The 21667-nt window shown below is 36.1% G+C and overlaps 1 protein-coding gene across 5 annotated transcripts in view; it reads right to left on the bottom strand.

The window, feature by feature from the left end:
- Nucleotides 1-21667, bottom strand: part of SNTG1 (syntrophin gamma 1) — a 351074-nt gene that overhangs the window by 89946 nt on the left and 239461 nt on the right. For all 5 annotated transcript variants that reach the window (XM_064442735.1, XM_064442736.1, XM_064442737.1 and 2 more), the window contains 4 exons: nt 18626-18728; nt 17147-17229; nt 14033-14163; nt 8272-8401 (listed from right to left, as the gene is read on the bottom strand). In XM_064442735.1, coding sequence (XP_064298805.1) covers nt 8272-8401; nt 14033-14163; nt 17147-17229; nt 18626-18728 — 447 coding nt within the window. The remainder of the gene's footprint in view (nt 1-8271; nt 8402-14032; nt 14164-17146; nt 17230-18625; nt 18729-21667) is intronic.

The following is a 21667-nucleotide window of genomic DNA, read 5'->3' on the forward strand; positions in this document are numbered from 1 at the left end:
GTCTTTGAAATAATTTGAAATAATTCCATTACCTCATTTTCTGAAATAAACAAACTGGCACAAAAAACCCGGAATAACCCTGCAATCATGTTGATGCACACACAGGTGACCAGCACAGCCATAATTTCAGACTTCTGACTTTGCCTGCAGGTGCCTGCCACTTAACTCCATGAGGTATTTTTAGGAGATAAGAAACTTGTCAGAGTTTCAGAATACCTTTTGTTAGCAGAGAAATGGCAAGTCCAAAGTATGTGGGGCTCATTTCCTCTGCAGCACATTCTGCCTGGTGGTCATCTGCTGTTTTGCCTATTTCCCCATCAATGGGCTTGTTGCCCCAACCACTTAAAACCATCCCAGAATGACTGAAATGCCTGTCTTCTCCTCCATCCCTCTGCCTCTTCCTCTGAGTCCATTCTCCTCCTCAGGCAAATATAAGCTGTGCACTACTTGAATGCGTGGGATGTCTACAGCACTTCATGAAGCAAGACAACCAAATGGAGGAAGAGCTTTCAACACATTAGGCTACTAATAATGTATACCCTGAGGTGTTTTATGGCTTTTTTAGTGCATTTCCATTTCTTTTAATTGTTTTTTTTAATTGGTTGTGGAATAAAGGCAAAACTTCTGATGTAACCACCTTTAAAAATGTATTTTAAAAGTGAGTAAGAGGAAAGGGATGTGAAAACAAGCTAACCTTGCTGTAAAATACAAATAATGATGTTCAAATATATATATATTTTTTTAAGGCAGCAAAAGAGGAGGCTTACAAAGAGCAAGGCTATTATTGCTTAGCCTCCCAGTTCCCAGTTGCTGTTTTATCAACAGCAGTCTGTGATTCAACAGCCACTTTCAAAACACTCTCACTTAAAATAAACCAATTGTGGAATATTGAACAGTTTACTGCACAACAAAAACTAGGTTAAAGTAGCTGGAAGTCTCCAACTGCTACTGAAAGGGCAGCTTGGCATTTTGGCAGGAAAGGGCAACTTATAATGAGTACTTTCTTTTTCCATGTGTTACCTCTCTGCAAAAACCCAAGCGGCTTACCTGTGTTCCCAGTCAGACTGCTCCTACTTCCTTTATTCTTGTCACCGTTTCTTTGCCACTTTAAATCAATGAAGAGATTTTTTTTTTTCCTTAATTACAGGCCTCTTTCTACCTTTCACCAGGGTGGGATGTTGAGAACAAGAATGACATCCCTCCAACGTGCCTTATAACTAAACAGATTATAGTCTTTATTATACTGTGTCAACTTAAGCCTTCAATAATAATGGAATGAAGGAAGAGAAAGAGTCTCAGAGCTTAATACAAATACCACACAGATTAAAGAATGTATTGAATATTCTAATGTATTGCTTTTATTTAAATACTAGCGCAAGGCTACAATTTAATTTGACTCCATACAAAATTGCATGAATCATATAAAGTGCAGGGATTCTTTGCTGTGTGACGGCGTCATATATAAAACTGCAAAAATATTCTCTCTGCAATAATGTGGCTTTCTTTTTTAAGACTTATGTTTAACAGGTAAACAGTGGTTCTTCTGTTTGAAGAATATTTAAAAAGAAGGGCTTTTGGTTTTATCATCTCTAAGGACATTGTTTCTCTTAAAGTGTATTTTAGAGCTGTATAGTGATAATTTTTAGTCATACAGATGGTAAAACTTTTATTAAATATTATTGACTGCTGCAAGATTTCTGTTACTACGTACAGCAAAACTGGAAGGATATTACTAAAAATAGCATTAGTAGATTTAACATTTGGAAGAAGTTTGGTACAGAAAGGCAATTTTATTTCATTTGAAAATCTATCATGACTAATTGAAGTTTACAATGTAAATTCCAAATCAAGACCGCCTGTCTTAATGATGAGTGCTGTCACCGTAATCAGAATGTGTCATAACAAATGCTCCAACTATGAAGACAGAAGTCTCTTGCCACAAGTTTCCCAGATAATATGACTATTCTGGAAGAAATATTCTGGAGGAAATATTTGTCAAAGAAAAGAGTATTTTCTTTCTCTGTTTTTCTGGCCTGCCATATGCTAGGCATTGTCCCTTAAATTCAGGTATATTTAAAAAGTGCAGATGTAAAACACTGGAGCAACAGCAATACAGTTTGGCAAGACTTAACTTTGCAGCTAAATCACTACATCCAAGAGGATATAAAATATCCCACAATTCCTCAGTTAACAAGGTACAGCCAACAAGTTAGTAAAATAAGACATGCAGCAAATTGCCTAAAATGTAGGTAAATATGAGACAAGGCCACGTATAACACCTGATAACAGTCACATCGAAACAGATGAATTTTTAAAAGTCAGGCTGGTTAACATGCCATGTTAAAAAAGGAAGGAAAAATAGGAGAGATCTGATTTATATAATTTTGCTGCTGCACTGACAGCTTTTATTCACTTATATCTATGTGCCTTAACAGAACCATATATGGAAGAAACAATGGCAGCAGTATGTTACAAGCGTATCCAGTTCTGAGATTTAAATGTTCCTACAGAGACCTAAATATCAGTATTGGAATAACTGTCTCTGTAGGCTTCCCTTTACAAGGTCTAGAATTGGTGGCAGAACAAAAAATTGAAGTGTCAGAACTTTGTAAACACCTGAATGCCTAAGACTGCTTAAAAAACAGTTGACTATACATTTATTTGATAACACGCAATTTATCTGAGTAGTTTCATCTTGGGAAAAGTACATAATGTTTGTAAAAGTTATTCTATTGGTAATATTTTGAAGAATTCAGAATCACAGGATCACAGGTTGGAAGGGACCTCAGGGATCATCTAGTCCAACCTTTCTAGGAAGAGCACAGTCCAGACAAGATGGCCCAGCACCCTGTCCAGATGAATCTTGAAGGTGTCCAACGTGGCTGAGTCAACCACTTCCCTGGGGAGATTATTCCAATGGTGACTGTCCTCAATGTGAAAAATTTTCCTCTCGTGTACAGTCGGAATCTCCTACAATCCTACAATCTTCTGTTGTTTTAGTCTTCATTTTACAAGGTTTTCAACTAAATTATTGAAAGTATTTGTCCTTTGCACTACTACAGAATATATCACTGTAAGAGGTTTGATACTAATGTTGATCTTTTTAGATTTGCTCCAAACATGCATAGTTTAGTAACAAACAAATAGTTAAATATTATTGTAATACAAATTTCACAGGGCATCTAAGAGCATAAAATCCCTGAAAACTCCAAAATTACTAATATTAGAGCATCCTGATGGTCTGCCATGGTATTTCAACTAAAAAACTGAAATGTGAAATCTGTTCAGTTCATGACTTTTATTCACATAATATAACATTCCACAGTATGTTCTTACTGATGGTTGTATCCACCAGAAAATGAGACATGTACTACTAATTTATTCCAACAACTTACTAAACACTAAATGTAGTCCTGTGATATTTTATTCTTTCCACAAGTGGAACAAATCATATTAGTCCAATTATGATTTTTTTTCCTTCTGTTTTGTACTTTTTTCCTCTCACTCTACCTAGTAACTTACAGAATCCCTAAAGAGTTACCCAAACTTCAGCATTGCAAAGATAAGGTATTATTGTTCGCTTTTCTCCAGTGAAAGTGAAGGCAAATACGTTTGTCCTTTTAGCAGCAGTTTCTTTCATTAGGCATTACATTTTAAGCATATGATTAAAGCCATGATTTCAACTGAACTTTTCAACTTTGTTCAAAATAAAGGCTTAAGTTCAGGAAAAACATACATTGTGCCATACTCATACTCAGTCTGTAGACCTCTTAATCCTTCTGCTTTCACACTACTGCCATGCTTCCACCATCAACATATGGGTACCTCATTAATTTCGCAGACACATGTTATTTTACTCAGTAAATGTACCATGATGGAAAAAAGTGAAGTTACTGAGAACTAAATCTTGCAAGATCTTAGGTGCATTCTCAAGATAAATTTAAAACTAACTTTTTGCCACCTTCTGCTTGGCAACCTTACCTCAGTTGCCTGTCATTCCTGTCTCATGATGTTCATGTTGTTTCTTCTCTGCCAAGTGCTAGCTTCTAGGTAAGCAGCATAAATGTGCAATTGCTGCAGTGTCTCTCAGGGAAGGGATGAAAGAGGAAAGGGAAAAGAAGTATTATTGCACTCACTATATAAAAATCTGCCACAGAGAAAGCAATGGGCAAGAGTGACAAATACTGAGTAGGGAGGATAAATCCCCAAAGACTCTATTAGCTATACCCTAAAAGATACTAACTGCAATGTATTTTATTATTCTTCTGTTATGAACACCTAAAGCTTCTTTTTTTTTTTTTTCTTTCCTCTTTTTTTCTTTCTAATTTTGGCAGCATTTGAATAGAATATTGTGGCACTCAAATAATTTTCAGTTGAATGAAGTTTGAAAAAGACCTCGGGTAAAGTCTGATCCCTGCTAAAGGCATTAAAAATTTTGCCTTCCAGTTCCTTGCAAACTGCACCAATTAGGGAAGTATTGGCAACAGGCGGATCTCGACAGACCACATGATTTTGGAGTATGTTCTTAGACTTTTCCAGAGTGTAGTTTTTTTTTAAATTCATGTGACCTATTGGATACTGCCATCATAAAATTCTTTAAAAAAATAGATGGTAAAGAATAGAAATCTGTATTAATTACCACAGAAATTAGTACAGCTTAAAAGTTCATGGAGAGGCTGACAGTTCACAGCTGAACTGGAACAGCAGAACTGAAAATTCCTACTGGGAGCATGAGTAAGAAAAGGTAGAAGCAGCAGCTTGTTCCCTTTCTAATTGTCTTTGGCCTGCCATCCAAAATGGCAATAAAAAGAAGTAAAACCTTTCTCTACCTCATCAGTTCCTAGAGGGATTATAGTTCCCAAGTCTAGGTTCAATTTAACGTATTCAGGTTTCAGCATGTGAACTTCAGTTTCAGGATTACTTAGACCAAACTTTGGGTTTAATATAACCCCTCTGTTTTTTAAGGCTATTGCTAAAACTGATTAATTTTTAGCACAGATGCAGCTCAACTGACTCAGGTTGGAGAGCAACCCATCTTCAGAAATGAATGGTCTTTCTGGATGCTTTCAACAATGCATTTCTATAGTATGCATTTTGGTTGCATACCAATATAGAAGTCAGTTCAGGTTTTGTGATTTTAAAGCTGTGTATTTAATCTTGTATGTGATCTTTCCATGGTTTCTGGGGAGCTAAAGAAATGAAAATTAGTAGTATCACTCTCAGTATTCTACAAACACTGGAGGACACTAGTCCTAACATACTGAATACAAAGAAAAAGAGTGCATACCTGAAGTCTGTCTTTTGATGAAAATTTGAAATTAAGTCAACTAGATCAGCCAGCATACTAATTTTTTTAAACCTCTTCTGTAATAGTCAGATTATAATTTTCTGTATCTCTGCATTAATACTGTAACTTATTGCATAATAATACAAGTTTTCTCTCACACTGTACAATGATTGAGAGTCTAACCACTGCAGCCAACAGATATTGACACCATCCTCCAGCCTCCATTACAGCAACTCTGCCTTTTAGAGATGATGATGTCAAGATATTTTTTATTTCGTTTCTACTCCTGCCTTTTTGTTATCTTCTTGTTCTTTGGTAGGTACTGGCTGCACAGATGATTCTGCAATTGAGTCACACCACCTTTGTGTCAGATGTGGACATATTAGAACAAGACAGAAGAGATTTTGACATTACCCTTATAAAAATTTAATTGAACTATAGACTCAAACATGAGATTTTGGAGCCAGAGCCTCACATTTCTCAACTGTAAGACATATTTGTGGAGTTTGAACCATCAGATGATATTTCTCGGCTACCTTGTGTATGAACAAGTAAAATAATTCAGAGTTTCTGGTTGAGACTAGTATGCTTTTTGTCAAAATATCCAGGCATTTCTTTGGCAGATTTATTCAGAGAAACCCTCTCTGGGCCCTCAGAGACACCAGTGACAGGATATACATATCTCCTTAGGTATTGAAGTCTGAACTTGCCACCCTAGGGTTCCTTACCAGTCAAAGGAAAGAAAGACATGTCCTGAGGGAATTAATCTCATCATAAAATAGATGTCAAAAGTAAATCATAAGGATCACTCTTCAGACCTTCTGCTTTAAGACATCTAAAGTTAGGCAAGAAAAATCCCACCCAAATCTACAGAGTCCAAACTTGGCACAAAGTGCCATTCTGAAATGCTTCCAGAAACAATTCAGTTTTTATAATCCTTCTTGTTTTCATCTGCTTCCTTGTTTTTCAAAAGGTAGATGTGAGAAAGAGCACACAAGTTAACATTTCTATGAGCGACACAGTATTTAAATGAAACAAATTATTTTTCATAACCCCTACATAGAAACAAGTAGTTAACTGAAGCTAAAAATCAGTCAATTTGCCCAAAAGTTCAGATGAAGTCCTACACTCCCTTTGTTTGTTTGGTACTGGAAGCCACAGCAAGGGAGAATGACTCTAAATAGACGTCTCTCTCAGAGGAAAAATGCTAACATCAACAGTATGTATATGTCAATAACCATCTTATTAAAGAAAGAAAATATAAGGACCTCTAATCACATCTAATCATTGTTCTGAGCAACAGTTTGGGGTTTTTTCCCCTCTGTGTTTCTGATGTTTCTTATATCCACTTATCACATATGCTGTCAAATAAATAATTCTTTCTGGCAACTGACAAATTAAAAGAAAAATATATTACAGAAAAGAAATTCTCATTGGTTTCCATAAATTCATACGGGCTATGAACAATTAGGACAGCTCTAAAAATAGATACATGGATAATTGTCAAGCCCTAACTCTCACAGTTACTTTACAGGATGTCTCTGGCATAAATTAAATACAGAGATTGGCATAATAGTTTTATAATTTACTCTTTCAATCTTATAAAACATCAGATACACTGTTTCTGTATTTTTTGGAAACTAGTGTACTAGTGATAGTGTATAATTGTAAACTGTACTTATTTTCAAAATGCTGAAAATATATAACAGTGCATTACCAAAATTAGAGTTATACTAAGCAACCGTAATTACAGTCTCATCAGAGCTACATATTTCAGATAAAATTTAGGTGCATCTATCTATTGTTATAAGTAAACAAATACACTACTTTAGGTAGCAAGAATCATTAATCATCTGGACTAAAGATAGCAAGAGAAAACATCAGCAGCCTCATTTGTCAGGATGCCTAGTGAGACAAGAAAGGTTCTATACAGCAACATCTTTGTAAAGATGAATAAATAGCCATAAAGTTGGCTTGTACTGTGTGGAAGCTTGCAGATGGTGGATGAATTCATGTCTGTCACGTTTTTATAATACAATGACTTTTACATATTGCAGCCAGATGGAACATAGTTTTGCATCTTGAATATAAATCTCCAAGAAATACAACTCCCTTCAATGTGTTCCCTATGTTTGAAACAAAAGCAACTTCAGAGGTAGGTTTGGGATGCTAAAGCAGATTTAAGGAAATCTGAGAGAATATAAATTAAATCCTCACGGGCTTCTTTGTTTTAACTCAATTCAAAATAATGGAGTTACCCATGTGTTCTGTATTTTTTGAGGAAAACCAGAAAAGGTATTGTATAGACTTCAGCAAAAACGACACAACATCTATCAAATGCAAAATACATCCCAGGCAGGTCCAGAAGACCTTTACATTGAACGTACTGGTAGTTTGGCAAAACTTTTGCATAACCTTTATTCTTGCTTCAATAAAAAGAGATATCTATCCCACAAGATCAGATCATAAAAGTACAGTGCCTGACGCATAAATGCATTTAATCTTTGCAGATAATAAACATCTGTATTATATCACAGAAGCACCTTGCTGTTCTCCTTGTGTTAAATGATACCTAAACAGATCTAACATCTAATTCAGATCTGATTATACCAGTCTTTATATAGATGTGCTTTCCCAAATTGTCAGGAAAGTACTGAATGTTTTGCTTTGATATGTGCCTACTCATCACACCTGGTTTTCTCCTGTGTCTCTGGTCTTTGTTTCTAATGCTAGCTGGTATTGCTAAGAAGTGAATAACTCTGATAGCAATGAAGTGAACTACATGACTGTAGGGAAGAATATTTTCCCATTCAATGATTTCTCACAAAGTCTGATTTGATGACAAACTTGAGTTGACTTCTCTCAGACAGCCTCAAGGATTGTTTATATGCAGATAATTCTCTGTGTGAACCCATTAGGCTTTTATGACAGTTATAATCAAATATGATTGGGAAACCTTCTGGCTTACTTGGATCCATACTTACATTGTGCTTTGTGAGGTTGGAAATGTTACTTGCTATTGCTTGTAGCCAGTCAATACAGTCTTCAGCAGAGAGACACTGAATTATTCCACTGCAAACCCCATCCACAGCAATTACTTGGAACGCATTTTGCCTATAGACATGTCATAACAGATCAGGTCAGAAGAAAATTTCATCTGTTCTAGCACATCATCTTAACAATACTTGTAGAAATGCTTTTCTTTCAACTACAGCGAAGGTCAGCCACCGAACACTGATAAATTGCTGGTTTTCCTGTTTTATAAATACCTGAGATATTAAAAACATCATCCTAAAAGGTCAACTCAGACTATATTAAGTTTCCATAAAGCTATAAAAAAAATTCTGTAGACTAGCTCCACTGAACATCGACCAACACTGTGTGACTTCAGAAGCTAAACAAGTGAAATAGCTAATGCATACCAAAGACTTAATACTTTAATACTACAGATCACAGAGAAGAAAAGTGTGCAATGGACACTGGATGTAATAATTTGAGAAATTCAGTGGAATACAGTACCTTTTTTCTCAACAACATTTGTTTCATTTTTCTGTTTTTTATTTAAATACATTGTTTTAATACAGTAAGATTCCTGTCTGGATACACCTTGTTGGGTGCTCTTGGTTATAGAATTTTGATCCTCTTCTAAATTACTGATAGAAAAGCTGGCAAGTTCAAAATCAAACAGGTAGCATTAATGATTTTTCCAATTGCATTTCTGAATATAGGATCATTAGCAAAATACACTGGAATGCCAAGAGACATCCAATGACAAAAGCAACAGCCACCGGGGTGCCTCTATCCCAGCACCATTTTGGGCACCTACACAATAATCTGTCACGCATTATAGACTGACTTTCAACAGCTGAGTGCTGAGCAATCATAGAATAAGAGAAAACTTTCAGATGTTGAAGCAGTAGCAAACCTAATATCTTCAGTAAATAGCCTTCTTGGCTAACAGCCTTTGGAAGGCTCCCAGGTCTCCAGCTTCAGAACCAAAAACCCTCCATGTTAATCTATATCCTGGAGTAAGATATTATTAAACATACAGAGAATACCAAGTTCCACTGCTGGCATTCTGTTACAAGCCCATCCATTAATGAACAATTAATTGTATAAAATTAAGTACATAATTCAGATTCTTTGAGAATGGCTCAGGCAAAGCGTTATCTTCAGTGTTAAACTGAGTGTCACTGATAACAGTTTCTGATATGTCAAGACAGATATCCATTCCGCAAAGTTTTTTTTAAGCTCTTGAAATTATATTCTAGCTGTACGGAGTGTAGAGTTAATATCTAGCTCTACCATAAAGGTCTTTGCTGCATCCATGTCAAGTACAGGCTTTTCCTTCAGTCAGGAGAAGCACTAAAATTGAATTAGAGCCATGCCTTTTGTTTGAGAGTCCCATCATGAGAACTAGCTCTTACAGGAAGATAAGGCTTATATATCCTAACATGATCATGCAGAGACCAGTGGTTTATCTAAATCCATCAGCTAACTTAGGGGTTTACTTGCCTTTTCACACAGGTAGTGATGTTTCCTTAAAATCCAAAGGTACAAACTGAGGTCTACTTCTTTCAGTGATTCATTTTCACAATAATTCAGGTCAAGTTTTTAAGGAAGATTTATTTAAAGCATATTCAGGTAGTGTAGCTAGCATTTGTTTACTATATTCTTTATTTTAAATGGCTATTAATATAATAGTAATTTTTTCCAAAATAAAATTCTAAATAAGTCCTTACATAAAGAGCATAGCATGATGCTCAAACAAATTTGTTGATTAATTCTTTCAGGAAAAATAGCTTTATTTTCAGGACTCCCCTTCTTTCTGCTCAGCCTGTTGTAAGCCAAAGCAGGAATCCAAGGAATCTATTAATGTGTGACACTAACCTGCACAAGCAAAGAAAACCCAGTATGCTCCAGATTCAACCCTGATGCACAAATTTCCCTTACACTACAAACACAGAGAATCTGATGCATTTGGAGCATCAGACTATTCCCAGGTATTTGATCTGTGCACATACGAAACCATTCATCCAGAATGTTCTTGCCCAAGTATCAATAAGCATGTACTATAAGATGCAGAGCTACCTAATAAATTACTTCTGAATGTGGTCAGGGCAGTAGATATTCTTAGCCTTAGATTATTTTAATAGTATTTTCTTGAATTAGTCTACCAGCCAAATCCATACTACCACACAAACCTGAAAAAATAACGTATTGAATATGTATTTTGTATTAAATAGAACAAATAGTAGATTAATCACTTTAATCTAGCAAAAAAAAGTTAAGATCAGAAGAATTCTAATTCAGTTACACATCTCAGGTTCTGTGCCTTCTGGAACTCAAGAGTTATAGTTGAAATTAACAAGCTTTCCAAGGTCAACTTGAATGCCCTCCGGAATTTTATATGAATACTCTCTGGAACTCATGCGTCTCAAGCATCCCACTAGAAAAGCTAGAATATGACTATGAGGTTTAATAGTGTATGTGATAATGTTATCATGTTTTTGTGCCAGACACTCTGAAACATAAAAAGTTATTAGGCTTTATATAGTGAAAACAGCCTTGTAAATATTAACTACAGAAGATGTAATGAATTAATTTCCATTTCATGTTGCTTTCTTATTTTATTTTCTATATCCTTTCCTTAATGTTGCTCCTTTTAGCAGTCTCTTTTAAAAATTAGCTACCTTTCTCTCATAACAAATTTTGAGAGAGTCATATTTTAAAATGTTTATCCTAATTTAAAAGACTCTTATAAGCTGTCTTGCTAGCAACACAAACTGTTGCTTCTATGCTTTTTTGAAGAAAAACCTACTTCCTCATATTGATATAGCATTTTTGTTTCCTTTTTCTTACTTCCTCATGTTAGCACAGAAGGGCCCAAGGAAAATTATCCGAGTAGTTATTCAAGGTTTGAGTATGAATTCAGATATTATGTTTTGTATAAATACACTTCTAAATTTATTTTCTGGAAACTCAGATCTCAGGAATATCATTGATACCTAAAAATCTTTCTCTGTAATGTACAAGTTCTATAATGTGCACTTTAAATTTACGTTTTATTGATGCAGAAGACTGAATTTTAAAACCCTGTATCTATGAATAGTTGAATATGTCCTAATTTTCCATGTGAGTAGCTCTGTTCAATTCAGCATAATTCAGCCATTGTACCCTTTGGTTTACATCCTGACTCCCTGGGCAGGCATTGTTCCTCAATAGAAAAATGATCATCCAGCCAAGTACTTGCTATTACCAGTCAAAAGCTGTAGGCTGTTTTTAGCATCACAACTTTCTAGTGGTGAAATGACTATTGCCTAACCTGCATTAATTTCAGCTCTGTGATTAGGAAAATGGCTGGCAGACCTAGGTAGTGTACTTCCAAGGAACAACAGCCCTTAGAATTAACTGAGGCCATGGGATGCTTCTGTGCAACTTTCAAACGTTTGCTGAGAACCGATGAGCAGGAAGAAGGCTGTGATAAGAAACAATAAAATTGACCCCACACAAACTCCAAACTGAGGCTGAAGAACACTCTTCCCCTTGTTTCTGAGGGAGATCATACCCCTACCCCTGGGGGCAGTTGACTGTAGGACCCATAGAAACACCGAAAGGGTGAGCATAACAACAGAGGAAAGATACTGGGGAGGTTCTTTCACGAAACAGTCTTTCCAGAATTATTAATGAAGCTTTTCTGTATTAATTAGGTAATTTTACATGTGTATGAATGGAGGAACAAGAAATTTTAAACTGCTGATGCCTGATGTGTCGTCAGGGTATAGCATAACACACTAGTCTTTCCAGACTTGCACATCTAAGCTGGCAGACATGAAGGCTACATGGGAAAGACAGAGTTTATTTCAATTAGTAAGACCTCACAGCCTCACAAATGATATTGTGTGATGATATCATTGTGCTTTTTTTAAGAGTTAATGTTTCTGATGGGTTAGAAGAAGACGTAATGGAGAAACAAGTTCTATAACTGTAGACAGCTGTCCTCCAGTTAATGACTTACATGCTGGAACTCACGAAATTTTTTAGTATTAGAACCTCACTCTTATATATAGATGATAAATGAATCCACACAATACCTAGGTATTTAAACTTTAACAAGTCTGATCTTATTTATATACTTTGCCTTGTTGATTTTGTAGCTAGTTAATTTTCTAGTTAAATGCATAACACTTGAAAAACAGTGATCATTCCAGAATATTCTTGTCTTCCTTTCTGATTCCTTCTGATTTATTAGGACAATATTAAATTAAACAACGACAAGTTGAGGTCTATATGGTGCAATAAATTTAAGCCTGTCTATGAGCTTTGGACAGCTTCCAGTGATTGGGAAAAAAATGGCAATGAAATTCAATGTTAATAAATACAAAATAACACATATGGGAAAAAAAACCCTTAGCTTTATGCAAGCAACAAAGAACCTTACTGTAGCTATAAACACTGAGGAAAGAAATGCAAGAGTTACTACAAACAGTTCTCTGAAAATCGTCACCTTAGTGCTCAGTGACAGCCAAAAGGTAATAGGTTATTGTGAAGTATTAGGTAACAGCAGAATAAAAAATGGAAAACATCAATATGTCTTAATATAAGTCAAGAGGGATCCTCCTTGCAGTCCTGGAAGCACTGCATGAAATCTCATGGAAGATATATTAGAATTACAAAAGAAACGGAGCAAATGACAAGGATTATCAGAGCTATGGAAGGGTTTCCCTAACAGGAGATCGCAGTAGGGTTCCTTCCAACTGGAAAACGGAAGAGAGTCAGCTGAAGTCACAAAACTGTAAATGAAGAATGCTAATTTAGCATTTCCCTTGATACAAGGGTCAGGGCCCAGAGTCCACCCTCTTCCCCATCCTGGGTGCCCAGCTGCCTGTGCTTGAGGCCAGCTCTGCTATGGTATGGCTGTGGGATGTGGGATCAGGCTGCTGTGAAATAGCTTGAGTGGGGGGCCTGTCCCTCCCTTCACTCGGGAGCTGTATAAACTCAGGCCCTCCCCCTTGGTCCTCACCTGAGTTTGGCTGCAGCTATGCCTGTGCCTGGACATGTATCTCACTGATTTGGACCCTACCTGTGGGCTTACTTCCCAGCCTGACCTGAGCCCCACCTCACCATGATGGGCTCCTCTGAGAACGACCCATAGGCCTGCTTTGCTTCTGCACTGGGTGCAGTTGGACAGGGCCCTTCTCTGTGTTGACACTGCCTCATCCAGCCCCACTGTCACCCCCTGCTCTTGGGTCTCCTTCCCAGTAGGGCAGCCGGCCCTTGCTGCTCCAGAACAACAAGGCTATTTCACCCAATGAAGTTTATCAGGTGAGAGATTTAACACAAACAAAAGGAAGTACATTTTAAAAACATAATTACCTTGCAGACCTCAATGCAACAGTGCATTGAAAAAACCAAAGGTATTAAAAAAAGCAGCTTAGAAGCTTTTGAGGACAGAAGCATTAGCAGTTATTTAATAGAATGACCTACATGCAATCTCAAACTGAGAAACGTGCTGACCACTAGGTGCAAGTGGGAAGATCACACGTCTTCCCCACATACCTGGTCCTGGCTGACATCAGAGCAGAATGTGGGCTGAGGTGGACCTAGATAGACCTTTATGAAAGATCCTGTTCAATGACTCCGCCAGCTGCAGTGGAACTAATGCCATTCCTCTAACAAGGCAACTCCCTAAAGCTTTTATCTGTTAACAAAGAAGTCAAGTTTCAACTTTCTGAACTTCTTTACCTGCACAGATCTGATCCTGGAAGGTACTGGGAAAATCGTGAATGAAGAAGTGGAATTAATCGGAGGTCACACCACCTTTTTTCCCACCTAAGTCCTGGGGATGCTGGCCATGAGGAACATGATAATGTATCCTGAAAAACATTAAAAGGTCCTTCTCAGTTTTGGGCTTCATTGTAAGTACTCAGCAGATTTGGAAAGAGCGAGACAGACTTCAAAGACTTTGTATTTCATTTAGCATTGTGTTCCGCTTTCCTCAAATCATTTGGCATCAGTTTTAGCTAGCGCTGGGGAGATTCTGATCTTTTTCTCACAGATAAAACAAATCTATATAAACCTCAACATCAATATGCTTAGAGGAAGTGTGATGAACAGTGTTCTAAAAACCTAGGGAAAACAGATTGTGTAATTTTTTTGAAATGAATAGTCACGAATAGAAGTGCATATTTACTACATATCACATCATCAGCTACTAGTTTTATACCTGTACCTTGAATAAAGGTGATCTCTAAATTATTCACTATAGAACCATAATTCAGTTGTTTTCTGTGCACCCGTACACATTTAAATACATGTCTATTCTAATGATCTTACTCAAAACCCGGTAATTATTAATGGGATTTAACGTGATGAAAACTGTTTAGTCAAAAATATGTGTTTATGACAACTATTTCAATTTTATGTATTTACACAACACATTACTTATATGAAAATTGACCTTCATCATGTCTATGATCATACATACAAAGAACGCGTATTTAAATATCCAAGGTCTAAATTCATCAGCATTTTTACAGAACATAGATTTGAATGAGAAATATTTATGAAAAGTGAAATTATCAACATTTATTTTTAAAAATCCATCACCTCTTCCTTTCTTTATAAAATGCTTTACAAAACAGTGCTAGTGATGATATTATTTTTCTGAAGAGGCATGATTCTCACTGAAATGTATGAGTACTTCTGGTATATCAGTGAAATTGTACCTGCCTATCTTGCATCATTTACAGTTTTTTTATTTCAGACTTCATATACTTTCTTACCTGTATATTTTATAAAATAAATACTACAAAAATTAAGTACAGCTTGTATTTCTCTAGAGTGTGATTTTTCTGCAAGATCTATGGAATTATAAAGCTTTGCCACCTTGAACTTTTCTTTTACATATATGTTCATACATCTTTTATGTATATAAAATAAAAGATCACCATGAACATTAATTTTTCTGAACAGCAGACTCTTAATAAGTAGATGCACTTATTTAAAACACTGAATGTTTGGTGAAACATCTCACAGATTCATTCTAAATAAATAAATTATTTGCTAGGAAGACTAAGCTGGGACATTGTTTTGGACATTGTCTTGAATTTTTAACATTTTCAGCCTGCTTTCAGAAACTTTTTTTCACCTGCAATTAAACTTGAAGACAGAGCTGAAATGCGGAAAAAAGTTTAGATGAAAACTGTAGTCCTAGATCTGGCTGCAACAGAAAAGTTAATCCTACCTTTAGCCCATATAACCCTGAATTGTTGACAAAAGACTAAAACCAGTCCTGCCTACTCCAAATTCTGAGTCAAAGGCTTCTTCATGTGAATTACTAGGGCTATAAATTAAGAAATAGACTATAGCCATAAGTGATAATGCATTCTAGAGAATATTCTGAGAAAAAGGAAGGACCATGACATGAGAGTTGTACATAATTTAGGAATTCTTACAGAGGTCTCATTTGGTTTTATGAAGCATTCTATTCCTATTACAAGGGATCATCTGAGATAAGAACCACATCCTGGTCTTCAGCAGAAGAATTTCATTTATGGTGAATTATAGACTTATGATGCCTAATTATATTATTTAAACCTAGAGAAAAAGACTTGGCTTCAGTAAATTATTATCCATTCAAACAGAAACTGTAGCTAATTTAGATCAGTTTTGACACCTGCAAAAATAGGATTCACAAATGTAAACATAGTTTTTATCCTAAAAGCAAAGTTAGAAATGAAGTGGCTAGCAAAGTAAGTTTAGGATCTGCTGCAAGAGCCTTGCTACATGCACTGATATACAGGCTGTTAAGTCTGTTACTGATGTTGTTGCACTAGCTATATGTATATTTTTAATTATTATTATTTGACCTGCATTAAGACACCAGTTGTTGTTTTTATCCCATTTTTATGAATTCTAGCTTCATAAAAGTGTATAAATCCTAAAGGTTTTCCAGATTATAATCATGCTTAAAATCTGTGCTATTGACTATTAAGACTCTGGGCTCCTATTTAAAACCTTTACCAGTGAAGTATGAAAGAACAATAAAACAAGCGAGAAATTAAAACCAGCAAAGTCTATTGAACAATGTTTACATTTCTGGTTTTTTTTTTTAGTATGTCTGTAATAATTATGCTCTATATTGGTTTATTTATTCAGTGCTTTTTATGTTATCTGAATATTTTCACCGATCACAAAGCCAAAGATGCAATAAAAACCCCTTTAGAACTATATTAAATAGTGGAAATGTTGCATTTTCTGGCTAAGAAAATTGTTAAAAGCCCCTTGTTGCACTTCAAAGGCATCTTTCACAAAAAATCTGATGAGACATCTGTGTATTTCATCCTAAAGAGACTTTGCTCCATAATGCTATCATTCTTCAGTAAGATTTTAAGTGTAAGTTACTAGAAGCAAAATGCTCTTGCCTTAAAAATAGGCAAAAACATGTACCTAAATCATCTTTTGCCAAAAGTTTTAGGCAATAAGAGAAATTAAAGTAATGGAAAAATATTCTGAAAAAGTTTTCTGCCTTTTCTTTAAATATATATGTTTTAATTCTAATAATTTTAATTCCTATGCTGTGGAAATAATCTAGAAGAAAAAACTTTTGCAAAATTCCTGTTGCCTGGTAAAAAGAGTAACCACATTTACCAAGGCACAATCTCAGCTGGTACAATTAGTCAGTTTAATTCTCAGCCATAATAGCTGGCAACTCTTTTTGCCCCCTATGGAACTGCCTATCTCCAATGTTAATTAGAGATCCTTCCATGTTGCTGTCCTTTATTAGTTACTTTTACTTAGTTATTATAGTATTATTATTCTTCTGTGTAATTCCATCAAAGAAATATAAGCTCTCACCGTGTTGTTGGGATGGTAGTTGAGATGCAAACCACTGTCACAAAGGGGAGAGGATGTGCCACTGCTTTGGTCACTGGGGGCACCTAATACAAACAAGAATACACCAAAAAATCTTCATTAATTTATAATGCTATAATTCAAATTTGTGTATGTCTGTATGTATGTATTCCCCTCCCCTCATAGTTTTGTTGTATCTAACATTCATTTACTTTCTCCATTGAGCCAGTATCTGTCTTCTGGTTTGAGCGGCGTGCCTTTTTAAACTGAGCGGAGGATTGAGAATCCTTCTGGTGCTTTGCTTAAAAGAGTTAATAAGCTGTTTAGTAAGAAAAAAAACCACAAAATTTTTGCAACTTTGATAAAAAAGGCGTGTACCTCCTCGCTTGGTTTTCACTTGAAGGAACTCATCAGACAATGCTTTTGTTATTCTCAATGAAGTTCACAGTTCTAATCATTCTTGTAACAATTTAGGAAATCATAGTGATCCACTTCAAAAGTAACATGATAGGATCAATGCAAATGCATGTTTGTGTGCATTATTCAGGGCACTCTGTAGTACCACAGCCTTTCATAACAGGGACAAATGTACTGGAGTACATTTTTATTTAAGAATATGGTGTTCTAAATTTTTTCTTGTCTCACTAAAATTTAATACCTAGGCAAAAGATAAAGACAGTATTTCAACAAATGAATGTATAAAATATCATTTCATAATTTAGTTTATTAAATTCCTACTAACTTAAAATCAAAGCCTAAAAGTATTGAAATCAAATATTTATTGTTTTGTTGCTTAAAAATTAAGCAATTCATTTTACCCTCTTAGGAGCAAGAAGCAGAAGGAAAGCAGTGGTGATAAAAGGCACAGGCTGACATATAAATATGCTTAGATATGCTGCAACTGTCTGTAATTATGCACCCACACTTACAATTTCATATAATTAAAGGAAGACAGCTGTCTCCATATGTCTCTCATGGGGCTAGTTGACTAAAACTCAGTTGGACTTAAACAAAATACTAATCATCCCAGAGTCATTTATTTTTAGGTAGACAGACACCTCCACCAAAGCCTCTGAATTTTAAATGGTAAAGTTAAGACCTCTAAATATACACACACAATCTCATTTTCACATTTACAAGACAAAACTCTTTCAGACTAAAATGTTATTTGATGCTGCCTGAAAAACTACTTTTAAATACTCTGCATGAGGATGTGAGCTACCGTAAACTAATGTAATTCTACTGTTTTACCTGCAGCTTTGCTGGTATGCCCGGTGATCTGTTTTTCCAGCAAAGATAGCAATTTTTTGCTTGAGGTGAATGTTACTACAAGACCTGGCAATACGAGCAGCTCATATTCAAGCAGAAAAGCTGACCAAAAAAGCGTCTGTCAATCACCCTCAATGAACAGTAGGTTTGGAAGCTGCAAGCATTTATGAGCATTGAATTGAGTTTTCTTTTGGCCAAGTAATAAAAGCTTACATGCACAATCTTCATTCAGTGGCAGCTTGAGAAAAGCAGGTGCTCTTTTCAGAAAGGACACAGTTAGGGTCACTTCTTCCCCTGCGTTGCGAAGGACCTGAACCTGGAAGAGGAATACAGAGAGGACACCTTGAAAGAAATGTATGACCGAAATGCATCTGCAAATGTAAGCACCGCCATCCAGCTTTCACATACCAGAACGTAACTGCTTAGAAATTTATTGCAGTGACATTTTTTTAAAAATAAAGCAAGATGTAAAGCTTGCTATATGCTTGTCTGTTGTGTTTCTAGTCACACATGCAGGTAATGGTGGGGGTGGGGGGCATTAGCCTCCTATAATAGCACTGGCTTTGCACTGTGCTATCGCACAACTTGCTACCTGACACTGTTCAGCTGTGCACCTCCTTCTTTCAGATCTGGCATCATCCACACTAGCATGTATGTATAAAAATAAAGAAATTTTATTTCCCCCCCCCCCCCCCCCCCCCGAGGTTGTCTCATAAATCTCCAACCAAAACAATAGCAGTGATTTCCACAGCTGTGCCATAATCCTATGAGTAAGTCTTTCCAAAAGCCAGGGTTAAATTTAGCCGCAGCACTCCAGCATGGATGAGAGACCTAATCTTCCCTACAGCCACAGAGGAAAAATACCTTTTTTAAGCCTTAAGTCTTAGATAAGCACAAGCTTGGGTCTTGACAAAGAGCGAATTGCATTTTGGACACAGGAATGCGTAAATCACCTGTCCACCTGTGAATGCTTTCAGCTTTCCTGTACTCTTCCACAAGTGCCCCTGTGGCTCTTGTTCATGCCTTTAGTTTTTGTGTGGTACGGCTGATTGACACCTCAAGACACACAGCAGAGAAAGGGAACCCCAGGCACCTCCCCAGAGTGGTGCAAAGGAGGCACAAAAGCAGCTAAGCAAAATGCTATACTTAACAGTGGAGTAATAACATCTGAATCAGTTTATAACATGAGCGCCAAGAATCATCAGGTCACAGAACTCTGCTTCAGAGAACAATAATTTCCTGCTCTTCCGGGTCGATAACTTCAAAACTCTTCAAGGGCTGATTTAATTTGGGTTTACAAAGACAGAAGATTGCGTCATGCCTCTGAGTGACTGTACTCATACTGTGCAGAGAGCCAGCTTGCTGGGAGCAGTGTTTGCAGACCTGCTACACAGTGACACGTTAGGCAGATGTTTTAAACTAGCATATATGTGTTCCCTTTCTGCTGTGTTTTCATGGTAGCTGGATAACATACAGGTAACCCCTCTGTCATGCTGCTGCTTGTGAGAAAGCCTTGTAAATAATTTATGGAGGATCATTAGTCTTTAATCTATAGCTATCAACAACCTAACCTACATATTTAGTTATATGCATGTATATAACAATACACAGGGATGCTTTCACATGGAATCACTGCATTAACTTAAAGCAATTATTCAAGAAAAAAATGTCAGTTTTGCCTTTAAACACAATACCTTCTACTCCACACTGGTTGCTACAGAGGAGTAACAACATGATGACAGAATATTTGATTCAGTATCTAAAATCCACTCTGAAATTTTAGGCTCTTTATTGTTTAAAATAGCACAATGGTTGCTAAGGCACAATTTGCAGTGTAGTGGGCATTTGTATGTATATTTGTGTATATGTAAGTGCGCAAATAAACACACACACATCACAACAAATTTCATCAACTTAAACCGTATGCCAAAACTTTATCTGCAACATAAGCCTCTTCAACAAGCACTTCCCAGTTCTGATATATTTTATACCTTAGAATTCGTAAGTTGTACTTATTTCATAGAAAGAGGATGATTTGTAATCTGCAGAACAGTAGATCAAGACTCTGAAGTCCTGAATTCCATCAGAGAAACCATACCCTATCCTCAGCTTTCATAGAAAATTTATCCTTCTCCTCTCTTATGTATCAGTCACACAGTTCAGAATAGTCACAGCCAAAGCAGAAACTTACAGGCACGTATTCTCTATTGAAACAACAGGTGTGGATAGACAAAGAGCAGGAAAAATACAGTTACCTTCTGCCTTTTTAAAAATCTATCTTTTTACTCAGGAACAGGGGAGAAATAAGTGGAGAAGTTACAGCATTACCTACTTTAATTTATAAAGTCACTTTTTAAGATACCTAAGTGGATATCATTTGTGAAAGAAGTTGAGGCAGTAAACTCTGCCCTTGAGTCTTCTTCCAAGAGTACAACAAGCCACAAGTCTACATGATTTCATCTGATAATATATTGTTCTGTAAAGGCTAAAAGTTGCCATAAGTAGTTTACTGTGACCACATTCTCTAATCTCTCTTTCTTTCCCCTCCCCTGCCTTTATCTCACAGGATAAAGAATCTAAGCTTCTGCACAATTTAGTTGAAATCAGCAATCTTTATTTCACTGAAGCATATTTTGGAATGTATGAAGCATCTAGTCCAGAAGGTGACTAGATTTTGACATGCAAAATAAAGACTAAAGAGAGATTAAGATTAAAAAAGAAAACTACTAGGTAACGATTCCAACCAAGAGGACAACAGCTATCAATCCCATTTCACTTACTTTCTAGTCATTATCAAAGCCATTCTGGGAAATAAGGTTAGCTGAAGAAAATAGGATTTTTAATTAAATTTATTAATTGTCTTTTTGCAGCTTGCAGTTGCAAGCTTTACTGCTATTTTACATTTTTTCTGTCTTTATTTTACACAAGAAATGAATGATTACTGAACTGTTTTAAATCAAGTATGCCTTATAGGATTCATTTATTTTGTGTCCTCATTCAAAGTTTACAACAAGCCATACTGCTGTTCCTCCATGCAGAAAGAGAATGAAGTACAACAGTAAATCTAGTCTTACTGAGGAATGTTTTCAGTGGTATACCTGAACAGCTTATGGTCATGAATGGAAAATTAATTAATAACTTTTACAAAAAAGATAACAGCCAAAAGTAATGTGACTAGTTATTATGGAGAGTTATGTCTACAGAAAAAACTACTTGAAAACAGGGAGTCAAGCAGTGTGTCTGGTGGATATGACA

This window comes from Phalacrocorax carbo, chromosome 2 (assembly GCF_963921805.1).
Source record: "Phalacrocorax carbo chromosome 2, bPhaCar2.1, whole genome shotgun sequence".
Taxonomy (NCBI): domain Eukaryota; kingdom Metazoa; phylum Chordata; class Aves; order Suliformes; family Phalacrocoracidae; genus Phalacrocorax; species Phalacrocorax carbo.